The sequence below is a fragment of the Glandiceps talaboti genome, chromosome 14, assembly GCF_964340395.1.
Source record: "Glandiceps talaboti chromosome 14, keGlaTala1.1, whole genome shotgun sequence".
Taxonomy (NCBI): domain Eukaryota; kingdom Metazoa; phylum Hemichordata; class Enteropneusta; family Spengelidae; genus Glandiceps; species Glandiceps talaboti.
The window spans coordinates 15446296-15473318 of NC_135562.1; the positions used below are offsets into that span (position 1 = coordinate 15446296).

At 34.5% G+C, this 27023-nt stretch overlaps 1 protein-coding gene across 6 annotated transcripts in view; it reads left to right on the forward strand.

The window, feature by feature from the left end:
• Positions 1 to 27023, forward strand: part of LOC144445541 (phosphatase and actin regulator 2-like) — an 86181-nt gene that overhangs the window by 34461 nt on the left and 24697 nt on the right. For 2 of the 6 annotated variants that reach the window (XM_078135130.1, XM_078135135.1), the window contains exons 2-3: positions 20355 to 20531; positions 24516 to 24584. In XM_078135130.1, coding sequence (XP_077991256.1) covers positions 20355 to 20531; positions 24516 to 24584 — 246 coding nt within the window. Of the gene's footprint in view, positions 1 to 6950; positions 7150 to 14525; positions 15218 to 20352; positions 20532 to 24515; positions 24585 to 27023 lie in introns of those variants that run through there. The other 4 variants (XM_078135132.1, XM_078135131.1, XM_078135137.1 and 1 more) reach the window with 4 other exon arrangements.

Here is a 27023-nt window from a genome sequence, read left to right on the forward strand (position 1 = left end):
ATATCATCTCTGTAACAATAGCATCCTTTATTATAATAAATATCTCTCATTCAACAAACCATAGTGTTTGACAAAAAATACCGTGGGAACTGAGGTGAATATGGCCCCTTACTTTCTGAAATAGAACATTCTTCATTGCAAATAGTTTAGTGTACCTACTTGTGGTGGCCAAGTACTGGGTAGCTTGGCGTCCATGAAGTGCAAGTGAAAATGATACCCATTATTGCCAGGGCCTCATCTCATATGCTGGTTGCCACATTAGCTCAGGGTATTTATTTGTTTGTGGCATGTATTTCAACAACTCCTCGATGTCTGTGCCCCCCCCCCCCCCCCCCCCCCCCCATGATTGAAAACATAACCAAACTACAGAAGATGTATACTTTTTATGGATATTAAGTGTAGTGTTAATATTAGATAATTTTGTATTTAATGATATTAATCTTTATTCATATAAATAAATTTAGAACTTTGTTGAATGTAGCAGAAACATTTTACAACCAAGCCATGTTTGTTGTCGAAGTTGAGGGAGGGGGGAATTGTAAATTTGTTCTCATCGGATAGGTATAAGAGTTTATGCCACCCAAATGGGTCACTACTAAATCACTAACCATGGGTCCAACATTGCATCTAAAAATTCCTTAATCATGGGGTCACTAACCTGGGAAACGTCTTCATACTTAAGAAATGCTTTCACGTCATCCGAATAGAGGTAATTGACCAGATGATTGTGACTGGAAATCCTTAATGCTTAACAATGGGTCTGTTTGTGGATTATGGTAGATGTTTTGAACATGGGCTGCACACCCCCCGTCTGTACCTTACCCCCTCCTACTATGATTTGTGTCCATTTATGTGTATTCTTGTACAGGTTGCAGACTTGTGGGAACTATCAGTCTGAGAGAGTGGTTTTAATCTAATCTGTATTTCTCTTTCCATCAGTAATAATCATAGACGTTCTGTTCATTGATTGTATGTACACTAAGTGGTTGGTATATATGCCAAGTAGTCTTCATCCCCCCAAACACTACTTGTCATGCTAGCATGCAATAGAAGTATTCTGGTACTTGTGTTTTGTTGAGCTGAATAGCTCTTATCATAGACAGAGTGCTTAATGATGGCAGTAAAGTGATGGTTATCAGACATTTAGACTGTTAGCTGTGACAAGGTTACAGTGACCTCTTGGGGTTTTAAGTCAAGAATCAGGTTTTAAAAATGCATGAGCTATATAACTGGAGAATTATTTTTTTGATCAGACAAACAATGATATATTCACTGAAAATTGTTTAACAACATTCCTTGAGCTATTACATGTTAATTAGGGACCAATATTTAGTCCTGGGTGAAGCCTGGAGGGAAGTTCTATGTTAGGTTTTGTCTGTCTGTCTGTATATCTGTCTGTTTATCCATGCATGCATCTTTCCATCCATGTGTCTGTGCGTCTGTGTGTCCGTTATCACATGTACCTCAGACATGCACTGCATGTGCCAATTATTTCAATGAAACCTGGCACAAATGTCAGATGCTGCATTTCACTTTGTTATATTGATTGGTCACAATGAGGAGTGATAACACTACATCAGACTATTTGACTATATTCAAATGAAGTCATTATGTAAATGAACATTCAAATTGATTGGTGACAATGAGGAGTGATAATGGTACATCAGACTATTTGACTATATTCAAATGAAGTCATTATGTAAATGAACATTCAAATTGATTGGTCACAATGAGGAGTGATAATGCTACATCAGACTATTTCACTTTATTCAAATGAAGTTATTATGTAAATGAACAATTCATTACTCAGATGAACACTGATATTTACATATAATTTACAAACAGGCTAATATGTAAATGTCTATATAGATAAACAGCCTTTTAGAGGCGTGCTATATTACTGGGGTGACATTGATTGTATCACAAGGGGTTAATGAGGCTTGAAGCAAATCACAGATTGTGATATAAACAGACTAGGTTGATAAAAACACCAAAACAAGATATTTATGTACATCTGTCCTATTTTCCATCAATGCGATTGCACTTTGTAATATAACAGATATCAGATTTCCATCAAAGTATAGCTGAAATGTCCAAGGGTTAATTTATCGACACTTGATTTGCTGGTATATATGGACAACGTATGTAGGTCATATGATGACATCAAGACACTGTTTGTCTTGTCTTGTCAGTTCAACAGTTGCATAATTTTATTCTTCTTGGAGAAGCAAAACGATCACATTCTGACAATTTGAAATTCACTTCATTAAACATTAGTACTTTTATGTGATTTGATGATGATCTGCTAAGGTAATGATATTTCATGTGAAGAACACTGCAATGGAAGCTGATATCGTGATGATACATATACTTTGCTAAAAAAAATTCAACTGATGTTGTTTACGATAAGTTGATAATGTGAATAGACAGAAAAGAACGAAAATTGACTACGGTGTCAACCCAAAGCATTCATCATAAAGTATCATTTTCTCCCATATTTTCTTGAAAATTTTCTGTCAATAAGGAAAAGTAAGGTTTTTTTTGTCACCTGCCGTGTTTCCAGAAAATTGCACACTGTAATATAATTGTAAAGTAAATAGATTGACAAGTGAGATACCAGATTTAATTAATATTAATGCCCTAGTTTGTGATAATAAGGTCACATCAGCTGACATAGATCTGAATAGACCATTATAGAAACAGCAAATATTGGTATACCAGGGTACAGTACAGTGCACAAGAATTGTTTTCTGACTGGGGCTAGCATTTGAGGTAGTTTTGGAAATGGCAAATTTATACATTTGGTGCACCAGGGTAGTCAGTACAGAATAGTTTGGATGCCAAAGTGGTTTCTAACTACAATATAAACCATGAGTGGAGGTGTAAATCGTAATGATACCGTATAGGCACTAGACTAGTACAACACAGCACAAGAATCGCTTTCAGACTGGACTAGCATTTGCTAGTTTTAGAAACTGGTAATATTATTAGTATACAAGGGTACAATACTGTACAGTACATGTACATGTTTCTGATGGGCTACCATAGGGCTGGTATTAGAAATTGCTGATATAAAAATTATTGTTAATATACCAGGAGTACAAAGTAAGTATTGGTTTCTGACAGGGCTGACGTAGGAATAGTTTCAGAAATTGCAAATACTGGTATTATCAGCTATGGTACAGTACAGTATGGAACAGGAATCACTTTTCTGACAAGGCTAGTAGTACCTGGATGCAATGGAAAGATACTGAGTGAAACACAGAGAACTCCTACAGATTGTACCAACCCACAACCCAGAACAAAAGCACTACTTTATACAAAAAAAGTGAATGTGTTGTGTTGTGTTGAAGTGTTATGTTAATACTGTAATGTCCTAGATGCAGTGACATCTTAGCTGATAAAGAATGAAAGGTCAGTCATTAGATATGACAATACACTAGATCATACAGGTGCCATAGCAAAAGAGCTAACATCATTAGTAGTAGACTTTGGTACATTTTGTTCTCTTTAATTAGACACAGAACTTGGTAAACACATGATGAATTTCATTTCGGCCGACCGTGGCATTTAAGAACGTTTGTGTCGGTTGCCAATATCTGTAATTTTGTAACCATGACACAGTTTGGCATACTGTGATGGTAACTGGCCATATGTACTTTCTGTATATATATTCTATTTATATCGATGTACAGTTCTACTTGTACTTCACATGTGATTGCGTCATGTTGCAATAGGATATGATGTCTCCATTCTATTGAATTCAAATTTCTTGAAAAAATTGGCTCATGGTGTGAAATTAGTCAAATAATCAAGCCATTTTTGTACTGAAATCATTCTGATGTGTACCCCACTCCTAATAGTCGTAATTACTTTGTTTTTCTATTCATTTCTTCTTCCTTCTTAATTTTTCATTTTTTTTGTTCGAATGTACACTTTGTCTATCGTGGTCATGTAATATTGAAAATTAATTGAATTTGAATTTTAGTATTGTTCAGTTCGAACTACATGTAAATAATGTTCACATTTTCACTGATGTATGCAATCAAAAATTCAAAAAGCCATTAAAATATGCTGAGGACTACTAGTACTACCATTGATGACAATTACCCCTGGCCCCTTTTACGAGACTATATATAAAATTACAAAATAATAACTTAAATGTTCGCTATAAGTATTAAAAAAGAACATGATATGGTGTTGATAAGTCACTTGTTTGACCCTCAGTTCAAAAGATGTACTTTGTGGATGATAGGCCAAGATAAAAAGAGAGAGAGAGAAAAAAAAAGCTGTTTAAAATTAGTACCAGTAAAAAAAAAAGTGTCAAGTACTTGTGATAAGGCAAAAAAAAAAAAATAATTGTTTGCTTCTGATAACCAAACCCAACCTAGTTTTTCACTGTCGACCCTAAGCGTTTTTTTCTGGTAATTCGAAAAAATATTGATAAATTTGAAAATCTTTGCAAAGTCGTGAGAGAAATAGTGAGATTTGATGACATTATTGTCTTAAGATAAAAAAACAACATGGCAGAACAGAATGTAACACAAACGGTCATCTGCATATCATACGAAAAGTGCGAACACATCGACGAGAAATCTCTGTTGACCTTTGACCTCTATATACATTGTAATAACCTTTTCCAGACCAAAAAAAAAGAAAGAATAAAAAAACGAAAAAAAATTTTAAAAAACGAAGAAAAAATAATTAAAAAATAAAAAATTCCCTACCTACCCACCCTGCTTTGAAATGGGTATTATCTGAACCACACAATTTTTTTTACCTAAATATTAAGAATTTATCCGCTTATCTGCAAAGTACAATGACCCTATACCTAGAAGGCCAAACAAAAAATATTATTTGTTTCCTGTTACTTGACCCTCCCTAGTGTTTTTTCCTGCCAGAGTGTAAACATGACAGTGGTATTTCACATTATATTTTGTTAAAATACCACAAACAAATATAGCCTAGAATTCAGGTGATTTGAATTTTGATTTGGAATTAACAAATTCAAAACCCCCATTGCATGGATTCCAGGCTAAAACAAATATATTGATGTCATAACTGCTATCTAAAAAAAATTTTCCCAATCCTAGAATAAGGTAGTGAGGATTTTGAATTTTGTTTTCCCCTCTAAATAACAAATTCAGAACACAATAGACGCTGACAGACTGCTGAATTGGCAGTATTAAAAATTCACTGATCAAACAGATATATATAGCTGGAAATGGTCAACCATAAATCCACTTTTATTGTAAAATACTGATGATTTAGCAAATCCAGGAGACTGGTCTTTGTGTAAGGTGTACTGCAGAGAATTTCTGAAAAATGACACGAGTAGATGACAAGCTTGTATCAATTTGATCCATACCACTAAAGTGTGCCTGCCATTTGAGGAGACACAGCTTCCAAGTACTACAACACACAAACAAACACCAGTGTATTTACATGCTTGTGGTAAGCAGGAATGAAACAAGTTTCATGCAGAGACGCATAATGTAATTAGTTTTGATAATTTATCAAAGCATAAAGACCTTGGGTGTCAGAATCCCATAACTCTGTTTTACTGATAGAGTGCTACATGTTATAACAGTTAAGTATGACTGTTACTGTTACATTGTAACTTCCACAAATATAAACAAACCAATAAAAGTATTGCCAGAACCTATTAGATCAGAGGCACACCCCCTGTTGATTTCATATCAGTTATATTGTTGTCTCTACCTAATTTAGTTATTGCCTAAATAAAGTCTTTCCTTAGGCCTAATAAAAAAAAATTGTATGATTCTGATTATGCTCAATTTTAGAATAGGTGGGGGTAGATAGATTTTTTATTTTATTATACTGGATATATATTTTTTTCTGTGTGAGTGTCTAGTTCAGGTTTTCCATTGTTTTCCAAATGATCTCTATGTTGTTTAGTTCTTTTTATCAGATGTATGTACAGCCATTACAGATTGGAAGAACAGTTTTATATTGTCTTTTCAAGTTGATGTCAGTTTCCACATCCATTATTTCTCGTGAGACTTCACAACTTTTACTATTATATTTTTTTTCTCGAATACGTTAAAAAAAGTTTAGGGTCGGCAGTGAAAAGTTAGGTGAGGTTGGGTAATCACAACCAAACAATTGATTTTTTTTAGGCCTTAGCTCACTTCATTCAAGCAAATGCACCTGTGTTTTTTCACCAGTTGAATGTTTTTGTCAGTACTGAAAAGCTCACTTCATTCAAGCAAATGCACCAGTGTTTTTTCATGAGTGGTATATTTCTGTCAGTACTGAAAAATTCACTTCATTCAAGCAAACACACCAGTGTTTTTTTACCAGTTGAATATTTTTGTCAGTACTGAAAAGCTCACTTCATTTAAAGCAAACACACCAGTGTTTTTTCAGGAGTTGTATATTTCTCTCAGTACCGAAAAATGACCATGTTATGAGAATGGCTATATCACCATGTCCTTGGACAACCCTCATTAACAGTTAGAGTGTTGATGTAATCAATGATTAATTTGTTAGCTATTTAAGACTGTCAACTGAAGTCCAATGCCTGCTGTGTGTAACATGTAAACACTACCCTTGACTAATACTGCAGCTGTAACCCTATTTACTTTTATCTCAGCATAGCTGATAACAGTTTCCACAGTCAACATTCACCAGTCAGCTGATCTGTACAGTGACAAAACAAACACTCCTTAGCCCCATTTTATATATGACATATGGTTTCAATGAGGAAAACCTTAAAATGAAAAAAAATCAATAAAAACCTTATTTTTGAAAAGTTATAATTAATACCGTCTCTAGTCATAAAATAGTGTGTACTGAAAGTCAGAATTATTTATATGCAAGGATGTTTGAGCGGTGTTTTATCTCAGTTTAGGTTTCCATGTTTGAATGGTATGCATGATGAATATGGGTTTGCCGTGAACTTTGACCCAGCTGACCTTTGACCTGTGAAAGCAATACTGAGTAGTGGGCCGTTGAAATGCCCCCAGGTTTCAGAACAAGGACATATTTTTGAGTGGTTGGACAAAAAACAGTCGGTGAAGAATTTACTTAATCTAAACTATGATGAAGTACTGAGACATGTACCATAAATTGGAAGGAGTTGTTTTGAAGGGGCAAATATGTGGCGCCAGAAAAAGACCAAAACAGGTATGATGTGAATGTTTACTGGTAGTAGACCAGGACTTTGAGTCTGTCAACACTCCTAAAACATTAGATACAGTGTATAAGGCAATTTGCGCACCGGTCTGTACCAGTATCAGTGGAATGCATCAAACATAAAATTTAACACGGGCTGATTTTGGAGAGCAAAAGAAAATGTATTTTGTATAGACAATAGAAAGTATGTGGTGTCCTAGATAACCGGATAGACTAGACTATTTGACAAAACACATGGAGGGCAGACATATGCTAATTTGGGGTAATCTTTACCGTTCACATATGGCTGTAACGAGTTTCAGGAAACCGTTATGTTGATGTTAATGGATGGCAGATTATGTTGAATAATAGTTTATATCATTCTATAAATATAACTTCTATAAATATATGGAATTTTTTACATAAATCATGTACGTAATATGCTTATTTTCATTCATTGATACATGGTATATTTTAGGGAGTATATTTTGTGGTCTTCTGTAGTCTGGTTGTTGGTGCGATTTCACCCGCAAGGTTGATTACAGTTGTAATATATGGATCGTATGACAGTGTTTATTTTTATCACTAAAATTTCACCATATTGTATGTGTGTCTGTTGTTGTGTAGAACTCGATGTCAATACACTCATTGTAGAGGAATGCTGGGAAAAAAATAGGTCATTTTGAATTTTGATGTATGTTACATTAACTGTCAAATATGATACACATGTTTTCAATACTCTTTTGTCACGCTCTGTGTGTTTTTACATAATATATCGTGTCAGCTCAACAGATATATCATAATTTTTTTATTTGTAAATGTAATCCAGAAAAACTAACAGATTTTTATTAATTATAATAGTTTATTTAATTATGCAAAAATGTATTGAATACTGACAATGATGTAATAATGTATTTATATTGTATATTAGATGACTTCAAAGGTACCAGCAGAATTTTGTAATCTTTGATGGTTTTGATAATTATCAGAAATTGGCAGCGTAATAATTAATAATATGTTTATATTATATTTGCCATTAGAAGGACTGAGATTATCATAGTTTCGTTAGATTTGATAATTATCAAATATTTGCAGTGTAATTATTTTCATAATTAATATATTCATATTGTATTTGCCATTACCAGCAGATTTTCATAGTTATGAGTTCAGATTATCATTTAAAAATACTGTTTCATTTGCTGTTAGGACTAGCAGATTTTCATAATTTTGATAAATTTGATAATTATCAAATACTTGCAGTGTAATTTTTGTATTGTATTTGCCATTAGAAGGACTAGCAGATTTTCATAATTATGAATTTAGATTATCATTTTAAAATACTGTTTCATTTGCTGTTAGGACGAGCAGATTATCATAATTTTGATAGATTTTTGATAATTATCAAAAACTTGTAGCATAATTATTCTCATAATTAATATTTGATATTGTAGTTGCTAGTAGGACTACTAGATTTTCATAATTATGAATTTAGATTATCATTTTAATTAAAATACTCTTTCAAAAATCTCTAAAATAAGCATGTAATATATTTTGATTTGCCTTTAGATACACTAACAGATTTCCATAATCATTTTCATATATATATATATATATATATATATATATATATATATATATATATATATATATATATATATATATATATATATATATATATATATATATATATATATATATATATATATATATATATATACACACACACACATGCACGCACGCACGCACGCACACACACACACACACACACACACACACACACACATGGTGTAGAGCTATTAGCCACCAAGATGAGTCTGGGTTTTATTGATGTTAAACCTGAAAGTGGTAGCTTTCCTGGAACTCAGGAAGTTTAGTGTTTAAGTATTGAATAGCTTTCTTGGAACTTGGTTTAAATAGTTTAGTGTAAAGTACTGAAGATTATACACTAAATCAGATAAAACATATGTTATTTACTTACATGTAGAAATTCAGTGGTTTCAGGAATTCAGTGGTTTCAGGGGTGACAGAAAATGACATCTCACTGAACATTTAGTTCCCTTGTTTGTTTGGTCAGACGTGCATTTTTTGGAGGGGGGGGGGGGTGTTGAGAAGGGAGAAAAAGATGAATGTCTTTATCTTGTTTGTTGACATCATTTATTAGAATTGTGACATTTAATTTCAATGACATCTGTTGTTATTATTTATTTATAAACGGCAAAGCATCCATGATAAGTGTTTTCATGAAACAGCTTCCATTTAGCTCTTTCCCTAGTTTGTTTGTTTGTTTGTTTGGTTAGTTATATGCACTTTTTCGTGGGGGGGGGGGGGGGGAGAAGATGCTGTGAAGAAGGACGAAAAAGATACAGAACACATTTTGCCTTAAAGTATGTTAACATCATTGTAAAAAAAAATTATATTTGTCTTTTTTTTAAAGAAAAAGTATGAGGAAAAATAAATATGAATTGAAAGTAAATGTTTTGGAAAAAACCTGATTGAAATACTCATCAAAGTTTACCAAAAAATACAACTTGGGTAAAACGGTGAATATCGTTCTCCAAAACTGTAGACAGTCCACAGTAGATATAGACAGTTGAATGTGATATTAATATGTAATACTTATGTACTGTGTGGCATTTAGAATTTTTAATTATTTATCAAATGTATAAAACTAAAATCAAAACTGAAAACCCGACATATAATTCATGGGATTATAACCTGTTATACTGAAATAATTTAGTTTCATATGTTAATATTATCATAGTTTCTGTTCCATCGACTTATGTATGTTATGATACAACTACATATCAGTCAACAATAGCTAGGGGGAAGGGGTGGGGGTTGGGGTGATGTTCAACAACAGCTAATTTCTTGGAGGTAGGGGTGGGGGTTGGGGTGATGTTCAACAACAGCTAATTTCTTGGAGGTAGGGGTGGGGATTGGGGTGATGTTCAACAACAGCTAATTTCTTGGGGTGGGGATGGGGGATTGGGAGATGGGGTTGTCAAATCAGTAAATATAGTTTGATCCAGTTGCTTGTAAAATGATAAGGAGTCACGATTAGATAGTCAAATTGTTAGAATGTGCTCTTATAGGTCCATGCCAAGGGTAATAGCACTTTGAGCACTGTTGGAAAGTGCTATATTAAAATCTAACATAATACTATTACTATTATTGATATTTTCATAACATTTTAGAATCACATATTAGAGAGTTAGAAAGGAGCTGTGATTAACCATGAGGGATAAAATTAAATTTTGAACAGTTATATACTTACCAATAGATGTAACCGTGGTTATGAAGTAGTAAGCAAGTGGAAACTTAGTATTGAGATGGTTTACAATTTATCTAAATAGAAACTAGTCATGAACTAGTGTTAACATTTATAATTACAAATATCATTTCCTTACTTTTGAATACAGACAGCATGGATTCACATCGATAATACAGTATACAAAGAAACATGTCATTTGATAGTATATAATATATGATTATAGTGTAGCTGTTGATGTATAGTCCTTTTTGTCATTTTATACCCACTATAAATACATACAGCTTTCATTTCCTTTTCAAACTTTATAACAGGACAGTGCAGATTCCAATCTTCAAACCTGTCCACACAGCAAAATCTGATCTGGATCAATTCAATTTACCTGTCCATACTTGTAGCTAATATGTATCTAATTTGAATTAACTGGTTCGGATCGAAACCTCCTCTCGGTGGTGGTTTCAATCCGGATCAAAGTAATTTGAATCAGTTCATGATCAGTTACTAAGGTCTGGTGTGGACAGGCACGTACTCGAGTGAATTAGTTTGATAATAAGTAATCTGAATCGAAGCTGTGGACAGATACGCTAATGTAATGTATGTTCACACATACATGCTATTGCTAGTGTATAGTTTAGTTTTAAGCAGTGTTTTTGTGATGAAATAAAGATTTTATTTCCTTTACTGTAGAGGAGGAGGATAACACGATTTGTATGTGTGTGTGTGTGTGTGTGTGTGTTTGTTTGTGTATGTGTGTGTGTGTGTTTGTTTGTGTATGTATGTGTGTGTGTGTGTTTGTTTGTGTATGTATGTGTGTGTGTGTATGTGTATGTGTATGTATGTGTGTTTGTATGTGTATGTGTGTATGTGTGTGTATATATACACACACACTCATACACATATATATGCAAGCGTGAAACTGAGTAACGACTCATAACATCCATATTCTTTTGAATTAAGTATGTATATGTAAAGTTTGGTGACACTTCATTTTGTATAATTGGAGTTGACATACATGATACGAGTCATTTCTTCATCTCATTTTAAAAAGATTTTTGTGGTATTTTAATATCATATTTCCTTTACTATAGAACAAGGCAGCACATGCGTGGGAGTATACATTTGTAGATATTAAAATAAATATGCAAAGTTCAGTGACACATAATTTGTATACACTGGTGTTAACCTCTACAAGTCAGTAGTTTGTCAAGCTATACACTGTAAAAAGATCTGTCAGTATGACATAGAAGTTACAGGTTTTGTTGTCAAGTGGTTGATATGCATCATAGCAAACTGAGAATGTTGACTTTAAGTGTTATCAAGTAAAGCAGCAAGAGATCTCAGCATAAGGGTTACTGCTTTGTCATCATTTCAGTGCATCTGCTGATCAACAGGAAATTAAAGTAGGGTGGTGGTGATTAGAACTGATTATCGGACTGGCAAAATTAAAAAAAAAAATGTGTGTTTCCTATAACCCATCAACCAAGGTTAAGCTGTCGACCCGAAATATTTTTTTAACGTTTAAAAGAAAAAGTTATTAAACTTTTTATCTTCATTACCTTCACGCATGTATGTTTTCTTTCCCCAGTGATGTCTCTACATATTTCATCAAACTATTACAGACCGACAATTTGTTTGTTTTGGGGTGGAAGCAATATTTTTCCAAAATTAAAACAATTAAAAACGCCAAAATAAAAAAAGAATAAAATAAAATAAAATCCCGACCTATCTACCCTATTTTCTGAGGCCATGTTATTGGAAACATACTTTTTATTTCGCCTAACTTTAAAACCTCGTAATAAATTAAAAGCAGTTAGTATTTTGTGGTCAGATTGATTGATTAGGTTGGTGATTGATTGTGATTATTGATATTATGGTATGCGCGCCAGTGTGTTGAAGTATACCAGCAATAAATAGCCAATAGATTTCAATACATTCTTCCTCTTTCTTATTCAAAGTTGACAAATCGTGTCTACTATTAGAGTAGGAAGAAACATTCAATTGTCAACATCTATGATCTAGGTTATCTTCAAGTTCAAATCATTGGTGATTTGAGTTCAACCAGATGATTTCCAGAAAATACGACACAACCGCTGAACGAAGTTAAGTGCTACCGTAAGGGTGAACAAATCCACTGGTCCTTGGTCCGAGACTAGCAATTTGTTTGGGCGGACCACACAAATTTTACCTTCTCTAGTCCGTCAGACCAGTACCTTACTGTTAATAACTATGTTAAAAAGTCGTCTGAATATACAGATTCATAGGTAAGATTTAATGTTTCACATTAGCGGGAGCTTGGACCTCCAATTCTTTCAGCAGGACCACTGGATTTTTTAAGGCACTGGTCTGGAGTTCACAAAATGATTTGTTCACCCCTGGCTACCGTAAGGAGGCTAGTAGTGGTTTATGACGATGGTTATTATATATCTGTTTATGAGTGATTGCTTGCATCACTGTACAACTACTATTTGTATGTGCTCTGCTGTACAGTACCGAAAGCATTACTACATACCTGTAACTGTATGCAAATGAACTCACAGTCACATTACTCGTGAAAGTATAGCCCCTTGTAAGCAACGCAAGTAAATAACCAGAGTATGCTACATTTGTACTCATGTGTCAAGGAGTTGTGTCGTATTTAGTACTACAAAAAAGTGTTTTCGTAATGTTTGAAATTAGACGTATTCAGCTAGAATGACAACCCTCGAATACAAGATGGAAGTAAGTCATAAAGTAAACATAGAGATCACCGTGTGACATGTAAATCAAATATCCTAACATATGTTATTATGTACCTGTATATGTAACTATTAAGCTGACATTGCTGGTTTGATAGTAGACTTGCTAGTTTGGTAATGTTACTGATACCCACTATTAGTTGATGATGCTGTGTAGAGAACAAGTTTTAGTAATCATTACTTCCATTGGACAAACCAGTTTTAGATTGTAATTCCTTTGGACAAACCAGTTTGGAAATATTCTTCCTGTTTGAAAAGTAGATTTAGCCTCTAATGGGCCAGTCAGTTCGTAGAGATTTTTAACTATTCTTCGTTGAACGTCACTTCATATTAGATGTTGTTGCCAGTTGACAAGCCAGCTTTTAGGTGGTGATACCTTTCATTCAGCCAGTTCTGAGATTTTTACAACTAACAGCTGCTTTGACTGTGGATGTCAGTTTGGTCATTATAAGTTGAAAGAACCAATTTTGCCATTTTATAAATTAGTTTCTGAGATTTTTAGCCATTCTTTGTTGAAAACCAATTTTAGACAGTGACCAGTATCATGTGACAAACCAGTTTGGGTAGTCATAGCCACTGGTATTATTTACAGTAACAAGGAAGTGTTGGTGAGAAACACATTATTTTAGGAAGGTCAAACCAATGGTTAAACCTGAGTGTTCTTGTGAAGTGTGGACACACTTGTGAAATAAGTTAATAGTCACATCCAAAAGTATGCAATTTGTGTGTAAGTTTGCATCTGTTTGTACTGTAAAACCAGAAGAACATGTATGGAACCAGAGTTGAAGATTCAACCACTCCCCCACCCCCACACACATTCTTCTTCTTGCTATACCTATCATTAATGCCGGTATGTGAAGCTATAACTTGGTAAACTATGCTTTGAGACTGTGTGAACTATCTAAACCCAAGTACGTAATTGGTTCGGTTCTGTATTAATACTATCATAAGTTTCCGCTTGCTAATCTGTCTCTGCTTTGCATGAAAAAAGGCATGGATCTAAAACAAAGCATGGATCAGTCTTGATGATAAATAAATTGATAATCTATCGATCACCTGTCAATCAATCATTCTAACTTCATATAAAAATCCCAATATCAATATGCAAATCTAACTACTGTCTGTGGCAAACGTTGCTATGACAACACATTCAAATTTTTGGACATGGAGAAATTTTCACCAAATTTGCTCAAATTTTTTTTTTTGTGAAAAAGTAAATAAATCATCATTAAATGCTTATTTCAACTGTTGCAAAAGTATTTTGACTTGAGAAAACTAAATGAAATTTTTTATATTTTCAAGTTTTGCAGAATGCATGGCTGTCTTCATTTGCTGTCTCTACAATGTATATGATTTTTTTTTACTTTGCCCATATTTATCCACAGGTTAAATGTGACACTCTTCTTTTCTAAAATCTCTACTACGGCTGATTGTATGTTTAACGGCTGAACAAACGCTGGATACTTCTTGCGTAAACTCTACGGCTGATCGTACATGTACGGCTGAACAAACACTGGATACTTCTTGCGTAACTCTACGGCTAATCGTACATGTACGGCTGAACAAACACTGGATACTTCTTGCGTAAACTCTACGGCTGATCGTACATGTACAGCTGAACAAACACTGGATACCTCTTGCGTAAACTCTACGGCTGATCGTACATGTACGGCTGAATAAACACTGGATACTTCTTGCGTAAACTCTACGGCTGATCGTACATGTACGGCTGAACAAACGCTGGATACTTCTTGCGTAAACTCTACGGCTGATCGTACATGTACGGCTGAACAAACGCTGGATACTTCTTTCATAAACCCAACGGTTGATTGTGCGTTTTAAGGCAGAAAAAACGCTGGATACTTCTTTCGTAAACCGTACTGTTGATTGTACATGTGCGGCTGAACAAACGCTGGACACATCTTTTGTGCAGTCACTGCTGCTGCTGCTTCGTCTTTCCCCCATTTATCTAGAAACGTTACATAAACAGATGATACAATGAAGAAGTCCAGTTCCCGGACTCGTTTTTGGCGAATTGGTCGAAGTTCAACATTGCCAGCAGACCTCGGAAAATCAAGTATATAATGTCGTTTTTTCTGAAGAGCAGTTCACTGTCATCTAGAACTCACAACATAATACACAAACATCCATACTTCTTAATGCATCATAAATACCCTTAGTCTGTCTCTCTTATAGCAATTCTTGTCTAAGATTATCTATCATATCTTGTAATTATAGCTAAGTTAAACTGAGACGCAACTAACAAAGTAGTACAGAATATTTTTTTTAATTCAGTACACTTCTCTCTCACTTTCAATATTTGGAACATCCAAACCAATCACTCTCAGTGATTGTTCTTTGGCATTGAACAAGTAAAAAGATAGTGCCCAGCCCTTCAGTGTGATTCTTCACCTTTGACCTTAATGTCAACCAATCACAACACAGGTGATTTGTTCCACCATTGGACAATTAAATACATATATTGCTCTCCCCTGATAGATATGACCTGTCACCTTTGACCTTAATGACAACCAACCAATCACAACACATTTAGGTGTTTGTTTTGTTGTCCATCAATGGACAGATAGATAGTGCCCTTACCTGTAGATATGACCTTTGACCTTCATGTCAGCCAATCACAATACATGTTATCCAATCACAATGCATGTCATCCAATCACAACACAGCATGTATATACAGCTCTGTTCTTGATTGGATTGACAGTTTGGATTGCAAAGCAACATTATAACAGTTCCAGTGATATTTTTATTGATTTTCACTGGCAAATAGCTGACTTTTACAGCTATGGTTGTATTGATCGGCATTCTGCTAAACGTGACAAATTTATGCCCCAAAGCAAAAAGTACAATACGGCAACAATTGCTATAAAATGCCAACATGAAGTGGTAAAAAAACACTTAAGATTTACCATGGAAACAAACCATAATTTGCAATAACTAGATAAAACAAAACTCAAATAAGTTATGTGTACATAGTGTGAATTGACATGTAGGTGTTGCCATAGTAATGAATTCAATAATTTGCATGGATTTTGCTGTGATGTTTGGTTTGATTAAAAGCATGTACACAAATACATGTGATGGGTTTGTCTTCTATAGTGGTGAAAAAAACAAAGGAATGGTTTTTTTTTTAATGTTTGATCTGTTGGTGATATGATATAGTGCCTTGGATTGGTTAATAGTATGGTTATCATGCACAGGTATAGACAGCTAATCTTGTTTGTGTTTGGAATAAAAAAAAAACGGAGTTGTCATCTTTTTATCTATGATGATGCATGGGTTTGCAGTGGGTAGCAACCAGGTGCATGGTTTCACCGTACTTTTCTGTTTATTTGTTTGTTTGTTGTTTCTTGATGGGAAGGAGATGTTTGTGGTGCAAAATCAATCTTGACAGTGAAAAGCGCCCTCTACCGAAGCGGATCATATAATTAATTGCTCATGCAACTTTTTCGGTACCTATAAATCACTTCAAGAGAGTCAAAATAGAACAAGAGGAGGGACTTAGAATTCTCAGAATTTGAATAATTTCTTCATTTTTGTTATATTCCTAAAGTTCTCTTTCAGGTAACAGGAAGTTAAGATTTCTGTTCCATAGTCAATCACAAGAATCTCAGTACAGGCATCAGCATAAAGAGGGCGCTGTTTGCTGTAAAGGTTATTGAAATCATACAAATTAATGTCCTACAGAGGGCGCTGTTCAGTTTAAAGGTTGAGAAAAATGTATGCACTCGGCTATAACTTGTGGGAGATCTGTGCTCGTGGATGATGATTTTTTGTAGAACAGTCATTTGTGTACATTAACCCAAGTGTGACGAATTTTATTTCTCACTAAAAGATCACAACACCATGGGACAGGGATTGCGGTGCATGGCGTTGGTGTTTTGGTATAAAGGGGTCAATAAGGCCTAAACAAATGGATTGTTTCTGGTCATGACAGTTTGTCTAAAATGGTGCAACGATGCAAATTTTTAAATTTATTTTTTATTATTTTGTTTTATTGTCAACAAAAAAACCTGTCACTCAGTCTACTATTTGTGGCAGTTACTGTTCTCTTTATTTAGTACTTTAGAGTAAGTGTATATGTGGGGGCAGATGTAATTTGCTTGTTCATGATTGGCTCTGTAGTTGTCTTCACTGAAGTAGGGAGGGTTAGTTTTGTGTTTCACCCTGGATCTGCAGAATGCATGGGTTGAACACACACACACACACACACACACACACACACACACACACACACACACACACACACACACACACAAACACTTACACACACACACACACGCACGCACGCACACACACGCACACGCACACACACACACACACACACACACACACACACACACACACACACACACACACACACACACACACACACACACACACACACCCAAGAACAACGCAAGGCTATTTAAGTGATGTGCGCGCTGACCAGAAACGATTCTCTTTTTTTTGGCATAACATAAACTTGGGATGCATGTACATAGACACTGTCTCGAGGCCTGCATCATTTGTACTAATTGCAAATTTAATATTTATTGTCAGTAGAACATATGTCATATATGAAAAGATAAACACCACAATGTATATATTGAAACTACAATTTTATACTAACAGAACTACCCCTATGTTTGTATTTAGTGTTTATATAATCATAACGTTATGTGACACTTACAAATGAATTATGGAATATCTAACTACAGACATACATGTATTTTCAAGTTTACAGAACATTGTCAAACTGTGTTTCCGTAGAATAACTAACTACCAGTAACTTTAATTTTTCCATTCCCCAACCATATGCATTTTAAAATTTCCTTTAGAGCTAACTACAATATTATTTCCCTAGAACTCTGTAGGCTTCATCTCTTCACACAGAGACACTACTAACTTTGCTTTCAACATCTGACTATTTACTAATGATATGTTTTTATCAAATATCGTTCATAAAACCTGCATGTATTGTCATTTTTTACAGATCTAGATAGAATTGGAATTAGTTACTGTTATTCGGACTTACTGACATCCTTTTATATCACCTTGATACAGTCTTAGGTGTTGTCTTTAGTTACAGACTAGGGAAAAAGGCATGGGACAAATGGATAGAAAGACATACATCTATCTATACATCCATCCATCCATCCATCCAACCACACATACATACATACATACATACATCTATCTATACATCCATCCATCCATCCATCCAACCACACATACATACATACATACATACATCTATCTATACATCCATCCATCCATCCATCCAACCACACATACATACATACATACATACATCTATCTATACATCCATCCATCCATCCATCCAACCACACATACATACATACATACATACATACATACATACATCCATCCATCCATCCATCCAACCACACATACATACATACATACATACATCCATCCATCCATCCAACCACACATACATACATACATACATACATACATACATACATACATACATACATACATACATACATACATACATACATACATACATACATACATATATACATACATCCATACATACATACATACATACATACATACATACATACATACATACACACATACATACATACATACATCCATCCATCCAACCACACATACATACATACATACATACATACATACATACATACATACATACATACATACATACACACATACATACATACATACATACATACATCCATCCATCCAACCACACATACATACATACATACATACATACATACATACATACATACATACATACATACATACATACATACATACATACATACATACATACATACATACATATATACACACACATACATACATACACACACACACACACACACACATACATACATACATACATACATACATACATACATACATACATACATACATACATACATACATACATACATACATACAGACACACAGACAGACATATTATATGGACAGATAGGAGTATGCTAATAGTCATGTTTGTTTTCAATATATCTTCTATCTTTCAAAGGACATTTTCTATAATTTTAGATGTATTCTTGAAATACTATTTTGGACCTTGTAGAAATATCTAGCTCCAGAGACCATTCCTCTTGGATTTAGGTGTTTTGTTAGGAATTAACATAAAATATAAAGATTTAAAAAAAAAAATAGTCAGAAATCTTAAAATGATGGTGATGTCTCCAGGAAGAATAACAATACTAATCATCTTCTTTCAGTTTCACCTTTCCCATTTTATCTTCAGAAATCACTTCATTCTCAAAAACCAACGCATTATATACAAAACGTCATGAATGACATAACTGTGAATATATGTATTTTGGTGCTCTACATACGTTAGCCGATTATAGTCGTAGAAATCGTGTTTATGCCCAGATGATGTTAATTGTGTGAAAACATTTTAGTATAATAACTACAAGTAACGCAACACTCAGGTTATTAGGCATGAACTGTTGTTTTTGCTAAGGTTTGGGAACCCCGGTAACAGAAAGGGGGAAAGAGGTAAAACTGGTAGCCATGCAATGTATCATAATTTTGGTGGGGAACCCCGGTAAAATGATGTGGGAACCCCGGTAGATTTTACCTACTTACCGCCCTTAAATAAAACACTGAAAGGCAATATGGCACACTGCAGTGATATTTTTTATCCTCCGACAAAATAAAATGGAGCTAGTTAGAAAAATTATGTTTCTGCTAAAATGTTAAGAGTGCCAAAATAAAGATATTCACAATCACAGTTTATAACCACATCATTAAATGCACCATGGTTGTCATTAGCAAATCTGCAAAACTGACTTTATGGTAACAATACTTTTAAAATAATACTGTTTATCAATTGCATTGCAAAATGGAGAACTGTTCCTTAGTTCTTTGTGATGTTGCTGTTTCGTCACCCAGATAGAAATAGCCATTCTGCCAAAACTTAGCAGGTACCTACTGACAAACATGATGTGTTAGAATTTCACTGGATGTATCAGGTCAGAATGCTTCTGTAAACTATCCTCTGATTGGTTGTAATTGCATTTGAATAATTTCTGATCACTTTTCTGATTGGCTACATTATTATGTATTTGTGAATTATTTGTAATCTTAGATCTCATTGGCTATTTTATAACATTGAAATGTAATCTTTCGTCTGATTGGCTGTGTGATAATGTATTCTGTTCTTTTATTGGCTAGGTGGTGATGTTTCTAAAAGTAATGATATGAAATCAGCCAATGCCAAGGTGAAGGGGTCGTGTACTCCTCCAGTGGAGCGAAAAAGTAAATTTTCTTCAATAGGACGATTATTTAAACCCTGGAAATGGAAGAAGAAGAGGAAGGCATCATCAGAAAAGTTTCACCAAACACAAATAAGTAAGTAGTCATGTGTTGAAAATTAATTGAGATACTTTAAGAGAAATTTTACTGAAATGTTGTTTAAAGTAGTTTGTGCTTTAAAAATAAGAGTCGTAAACTTGTACTGTAACTTTGTTCAAGAAAACTCCAACCTATTCTCAGTTAAAATCAAGAAAAAAAAGGAGGGGTTACCGTACAAATTTTTGAAACAGCAATCAAAATGATATTAGCATTAAACCATTGTTGAATCCAAAATGGCTGCTTACTGTGTTAACTCTGTTGGAAAACAGCACAGTGTCGATTACCAGGTTATCGATATCCTTAACAACACGAATAACATTTCAGTGAGCCTTGAAATTTTTCTTATTATTGTTATTACTAAGCAGAAACCCTAAGGATGTAGCTAAATTTTAAAAGCAGCAGGTAAAATAGGAAAAATAGTTAGCAAAATGAAATTCAACTGACCAGTGTGAAACTTGAAAGGAATAGACACAACTTTGATTTTCAAGATAAAGTAAATTGATAAGACCCCTCTATACAAACAATTAGTACTCTCTTTGGGAAGTTCAATTAAAAAAATCAACACCAAGTGTGGTATCTGATAACAGGATGTCATAAAAGACAAGTGTTGCTATGAGGTAGACTGAGGGAACTTGACCTTTACTAGAAACACTATATTTATAGACAATGTTGCAATACAATGGATTGAAGGTTACATTGAGATTGAACACAAGACATCTATTTTACGACATCCTGTTATCATATACCACACTTGGTGTTGATTGCTAGAAATGAACTTTCCAAAGAGTATAATTTTTTATATACAGGGGTCTTATCAATTGAGTTTATCTTGAAAATCGCAGTTTTGTCTATTCCTTTCAAGCGGGTCATTTGAATTTCATAGTAATACATTACATGAGGAAACCCATGAATTTACCCAATGGTAGATTAATAGTGATTGAAAGAGAATTTTTATACACAAATTTCGTGAAAAAGTAGTCTGCAAGAATAATTGCAAAGTAGTTGGTTGTTTTTGTGTGTTATCGGCAATTGGTACTTATCTACATCCCCAATCAGTACTACACCTAAACACTTGAAAAGTAGCATAATTAGATATCAGAAAATAACTGTGTTTTCATCATTTCTGTATTCTTAGTAATGACTGAACAATGTCACACAAGCTCAGTAAACAAATTTTGTGTTGTTTAGGTTAAAACACGCTTCCCCTTCACAAGTGCGACATCGACACGTTTATATATATGGTGTAAACCACAGTGAAATTTGTAGTAGGCACGTGACTAAACCATTGTGAAATCTGTAGTGGTCACATGACTAAACCACGGTGAAATTTGTAGTGGTCACATGACTAATTCATGGTGAAATTTGTAGTGGTCACATGATTAACCCACAGTGAAATTTGTAGTGGTCACATGACTAAACCACAGTGAAATTTGTAGTGGTCACACGACTAAACCACAGTGAAATCTGTAGTGGTCACATGACTAAACCAAGGTGAAATTTGTAGTGGTCACACGACTAAACCACAGTGAAATTTGTAGTGGTCACATGACTAAACAGTGACATTTGTAGTGGTCACATGACCAAACCACAGTGAAATTTGTAGTGGTCACATGACTAAACCACAGTGAAATTTGTAGTGGTCACGTGACTAAACCACAGTGAAATTTGTAGTGGTCACATGACTAATTCATGGTGAAATTTGTAGTGGTCACATGACTGAACCACAGTGAAATTTGTAGTGGTCACATGACTAAACCATAGTGAAATTTGTAGTGGTCACATGACTAAACCACAGTGAAATTTGTAGTGGTCACATGACTAAACCATTGTGAAATTTGTAGTGGTCACATGACTAAACCACAGTGAAATTTGTAGTGGTCACATGACTAAACCACAGTGAAATTTGTAGTGGTCACATGACTAAACCATTGCGAAATTTGTAGTGGTCACATGACTAAACAATTGTGAAATTTGTAGTGGTCACATGACTAAACAATTGCGAAATTTGTAGTGGTCACACGACTAAACCACAGTGAAATTTGTAGCGGTCACACGACTAAACCACAGTGAAATTTGTAGTGGTCACACGACTAAACCACAGTGAAATTTGTAGCGGTCACATGACTAAACCACAGTGAAATTTGTAGCGGTCACACGACTAAACCACAGTGAAATTTGTAGTGGTCACACGACTAAACCACAGTGAAATTTGTAGCGGTCACACCAATGCGATTAATGCCATGTAAAAAAAATAGTAAACACATCAAAATACTACCGGAAACCCAGCACCATATCTCACATTAGCAGTAAATTTTAATCAACATCTCTAGTAAATACAGAGCTCATTATAGTCATTGAAGGCATGAAAGTTTTCTTAAATTGGTCAAAAGTGCGACAATAAATTTCAGCAATCACATTGATACCAGACCTCCTGCCTTCCCCTAAATGAAGGAAATGCACTTATTGAACCTGTGTGGCATTGTGTGATCGTCCCTATGGGCATCACTTTGTGTCATTTTCTACAAAATGTTTTTTGAAGTATCTCAATTAGCCCCATGGTTAGTTATCCTTAATGTCAAGTTAAACATGTATACCCCATAGACCATAGTAAATAAATTGATACTTTGCAAGTGGTAGATTATACCACGTATACATTTTAATGAGTTGTCCACGATTATTGTCTGAGAAAGAGATTAAGAGATATTATCACAAATTTCTCTTTATCGTTTTTGTTGACTCATTCATTTTTTTCCCCAGTGGACTTAGTGACATGAAATTCCATGCTAAGTGTTTTGTTCATGCTTTCCAAGTATTGAAGAAAAGAAAATAATGATGATATATTATTTACGTCATGTTGATTTTCAGAAAAATGCAGATCAATCTGTGAGATTTTAGTTATTATTCTCGAACCAGAGACAAGTTATTCACATGTGAAAAATGAATCTTGAATTTAACTGTTGCGCTCAATGTCTACAAAATTTGAAATGTCTGATACTCTTTGCATAAAATAGGCCCGAAAGTTACACTGCTAATTAAACAATAAAAGCATTTTATGTTAATATAGTAGTTTCAAACTCAGACCCTTGATTATTTAAAGATGTATATTTTGGTTAAATCAGCCTAGCGCCTTCTTAAGCCGTTATTGCTATGTAATAGTTAGTGACGCCGCAGACTTGTCCAATGCCTGCACGAGGGCGTTGTATACTACCAGTATTTTCATCCCTTGCCTGTGTTAAGAGACAGGCATAATTGTTTAATCTTGATGACTTCTTTCACTTGACATTCTATGCAATGGTCCTCACATGTGATAACTTGATAAGTTAGTAGACTGTGTGATACGTCGATGTGTGAGGGCGCCCCATCACTGCTTACCTTACAGACTAGGGAAGTGTAGAGAGTTAATGAAGTTGAATTTATTTTATTTTTGCTTGACCTGACCGGTGTGCTATGGAAAGTAAATAATTGTATGATATGACAGTTTAGCATGATATTTATGATTAAAGTGGCACAAGCTGAGTTTATAAGAATTTTATTCAAGTGAAATTATTTGATAAAACCACTTTCCAGACTAATATTAATGTCAATGCATGTCTTCTATAACATTACAATTGTCTTCTGGCATTGTTAGAACAGTTGATTCCATAGTAAAGAGACCCTGAACATTTTTTATACGTATCATAAATTACGTCATCGGATCGTTCAATGAGTTATATCTTAATACCAGGTTTGACTTCAGTTAATTGCAAGCAATGGTTAAGTATGCTTCAGTAAGTACAATAATGTGAGTACCTTTTAAATATGCAGTAAAAACTACACCGAAACACGTATAAACTCAGCTTGTGCCCCTTTAAAGTTTATTTATCCATGTTTATCCTGACCAAATTTCCAATCTTTTCTTTAACACTATAAATATAATGCATGTATTTCTCTCTTTCCCACTAACTTATGTAAGCTTTTGTTTGTTTGTTTGTTAATTCTAAGCTATTGAGAGGAAGATTTCAATGCGGTCTACTAAAGAAGAGCTTATCAAGAAAGGTGTCTTGTCGCCTGGTGAGTTCTACCACCCCTCATCTATTCATAACCATCACCCCTTCCTATGAGTGGTATCTACCAAATATGGCCACCCTATATTAATAAGCAACCATATATTTTAATGTGTGATTACATTAAAGTTTATGCCTGCCCCCCTTTAATTTGAAAAAAAGGAGGGCTCATGCATTTTAAAGCAAAGTGTTGGAATACTACATTTTCAAGGGATTTCATTTTCGCTGAAAAGAAAAATTGGTTGTTCTGCCCAGTGTCAATTGACTGATTTAGGAAGGTACACGTGGAGACGTTGAGTTAAAGAAGGCTTTGAGATTTTATTACAACAGAAAAAAAAACACGCCAGCAAAATTAAATTCCTAATAAAAAATGTAGTATTTCACACATAGCGATGCAGAATGCCTTGATATGTTGGTAGTTTGGGATAAAAGGTCACATTTTTTACATTGGTTAAAATCGTTGGCAAGATTTGAACCATGACTGTGTCCAAGTCAACCCAGCCATAGATATGGGCACCTGGTAGGATCATATAGATTGATAGTGAAGGATTTCAGTGTTTTTGTTAAGAGCTGGTGATATCTAACTGAGTTCCCTGGTCATTTTATGGGGTTCTCTTTCCAAAAATTATAGTACATGTATTAGAAACTGTGTAGGTTTTACCAGATTTCTCCAGGGATCTCCAACCTTTCAAGCAAAAACACTTTGAGTTTGATTCTATGTGCATGCCTGCAGCATACAGTGTAGAAAGTATAAGCCCATATTTTTGGTCTAAATGTGTACAACTTTGCGTGTGAGTGGTATGAGAAAAGGTAACGACCAGCTATGGAATGAGTTCTTATATAACGGGATACAGATGTACTAGTCTAAGGGTACTGACCCAGGTGTAATCAGTCCAGGTGTACTGCCCCAGGTGTACTGCCCCAGGTGTACCAACCCAGGTGTATCAACCAAGATGTACTAGGTGTACACTTATATGATAGTCACACCATGTCAAGATATCTCGTAACTAAACATGTATTCCCAAATATTTTTCTTTGTCCAGCCAATACTAGTGATGCAAGGACAAAGTCATATTCTCAGAGGTGACCCTTTATGTCACAAGTATTTTTAGAAGAATGAAGAAAAATATTGCGGAATACCTTACATTTAGTTCTACCTGTGCAAGCGTAATTTATGAGAAATTTGGATGAGTAATAACGACTTTCAATGTGTTGATTAAAATATAATTTCAAACATGGCAGAACAGGTGATGTCGATATGTGCTGTCATGGCAAAGAATGAAAATGGTATAAACCCCATATTGTTTGTTCAAATGTGTTCAACGTGGATTGCATATGGTATAATGATGTTTATTTGGGATTTATAAGAAATAAACACTTGTAAAAATTCAGTAAAATGTATATTTGCAATAATAATGAAATTTGTTGAAAAAGGGCTTACATGTACATATTTACTCCTTGCCGTCATAATGTCAAAAATATGTAGTTATGATAGATCTGTTTATATGTATTTTTAGAATGTGTCCTTGTCCTCAGAGTTGGTAATGACTGATACTCAGGTCTTGTACTGTCATTGAATGACCTCCAAATGACCTCAGAGGTCAGAGTTCAGAGGTCATGTCATTAGTCAGTCACCATTGTGTTTTGTAGCTTACCAAAACACCAGATGTTAGTGACATGACTTGCAAAATGAAAGCTTTACCAATAAATAACTTGAAAGAAATGTTTCTTCTCAAGGGAAAAAAAGCCAATAATTCATGTCAAATGCAGAGAAATGTTCATAGATGTGTTCATTTGTGATGTGTAATATTGAAGTGGCATGAATGGTTTTGATGTGGAACTGAAAGTGATTGCTGTAGAAATGATGGATGGATACAAGAAACTAATTTAGTCAGTTCAAGATGCATTTTGAGTCAAATCTGAGTAGGCTTGTTATTTGAAGAAAAGTAAAAGTCAACTCAAGAACGATTACCCAAATAAAGGTGATAAAAGCAAGAAAAGAAATACTATATATTACTCCCCCCCCCCCCCCCAAAAAAAAAAAAAAATAATAATATGACTTAACAAAGTAGTAGTCCCCTTATTTGACATATGTGCCATCCTTGGGGGAGGTGGGAGGGGGGGGGGGTGTTCTAACCCTTTTGCCTGAAATGAATTTTTTCGAGTTGAGTCCAAAATGTGGTCCATTGTCCTTTACCAAATCATAACTGTGTCATTAATTGCACCCAAGATGTTGCTTCATGAGGGAAAAAATACATGAGTGAAAACTACATTTTGCAATGCACAATATCCTTAGTATGGATCAACTACAAATGTATTTGGGTTTAAACTTTTATCTCCAAAAATCCTAGCTGTAATGGTCCAAAATAGGGTCTAGGGTTGGCAGTATCCTCCATACATCTCTACCAGAACTGGCCGGCCATTGCTACCCTCCTGTCTCTGGAAT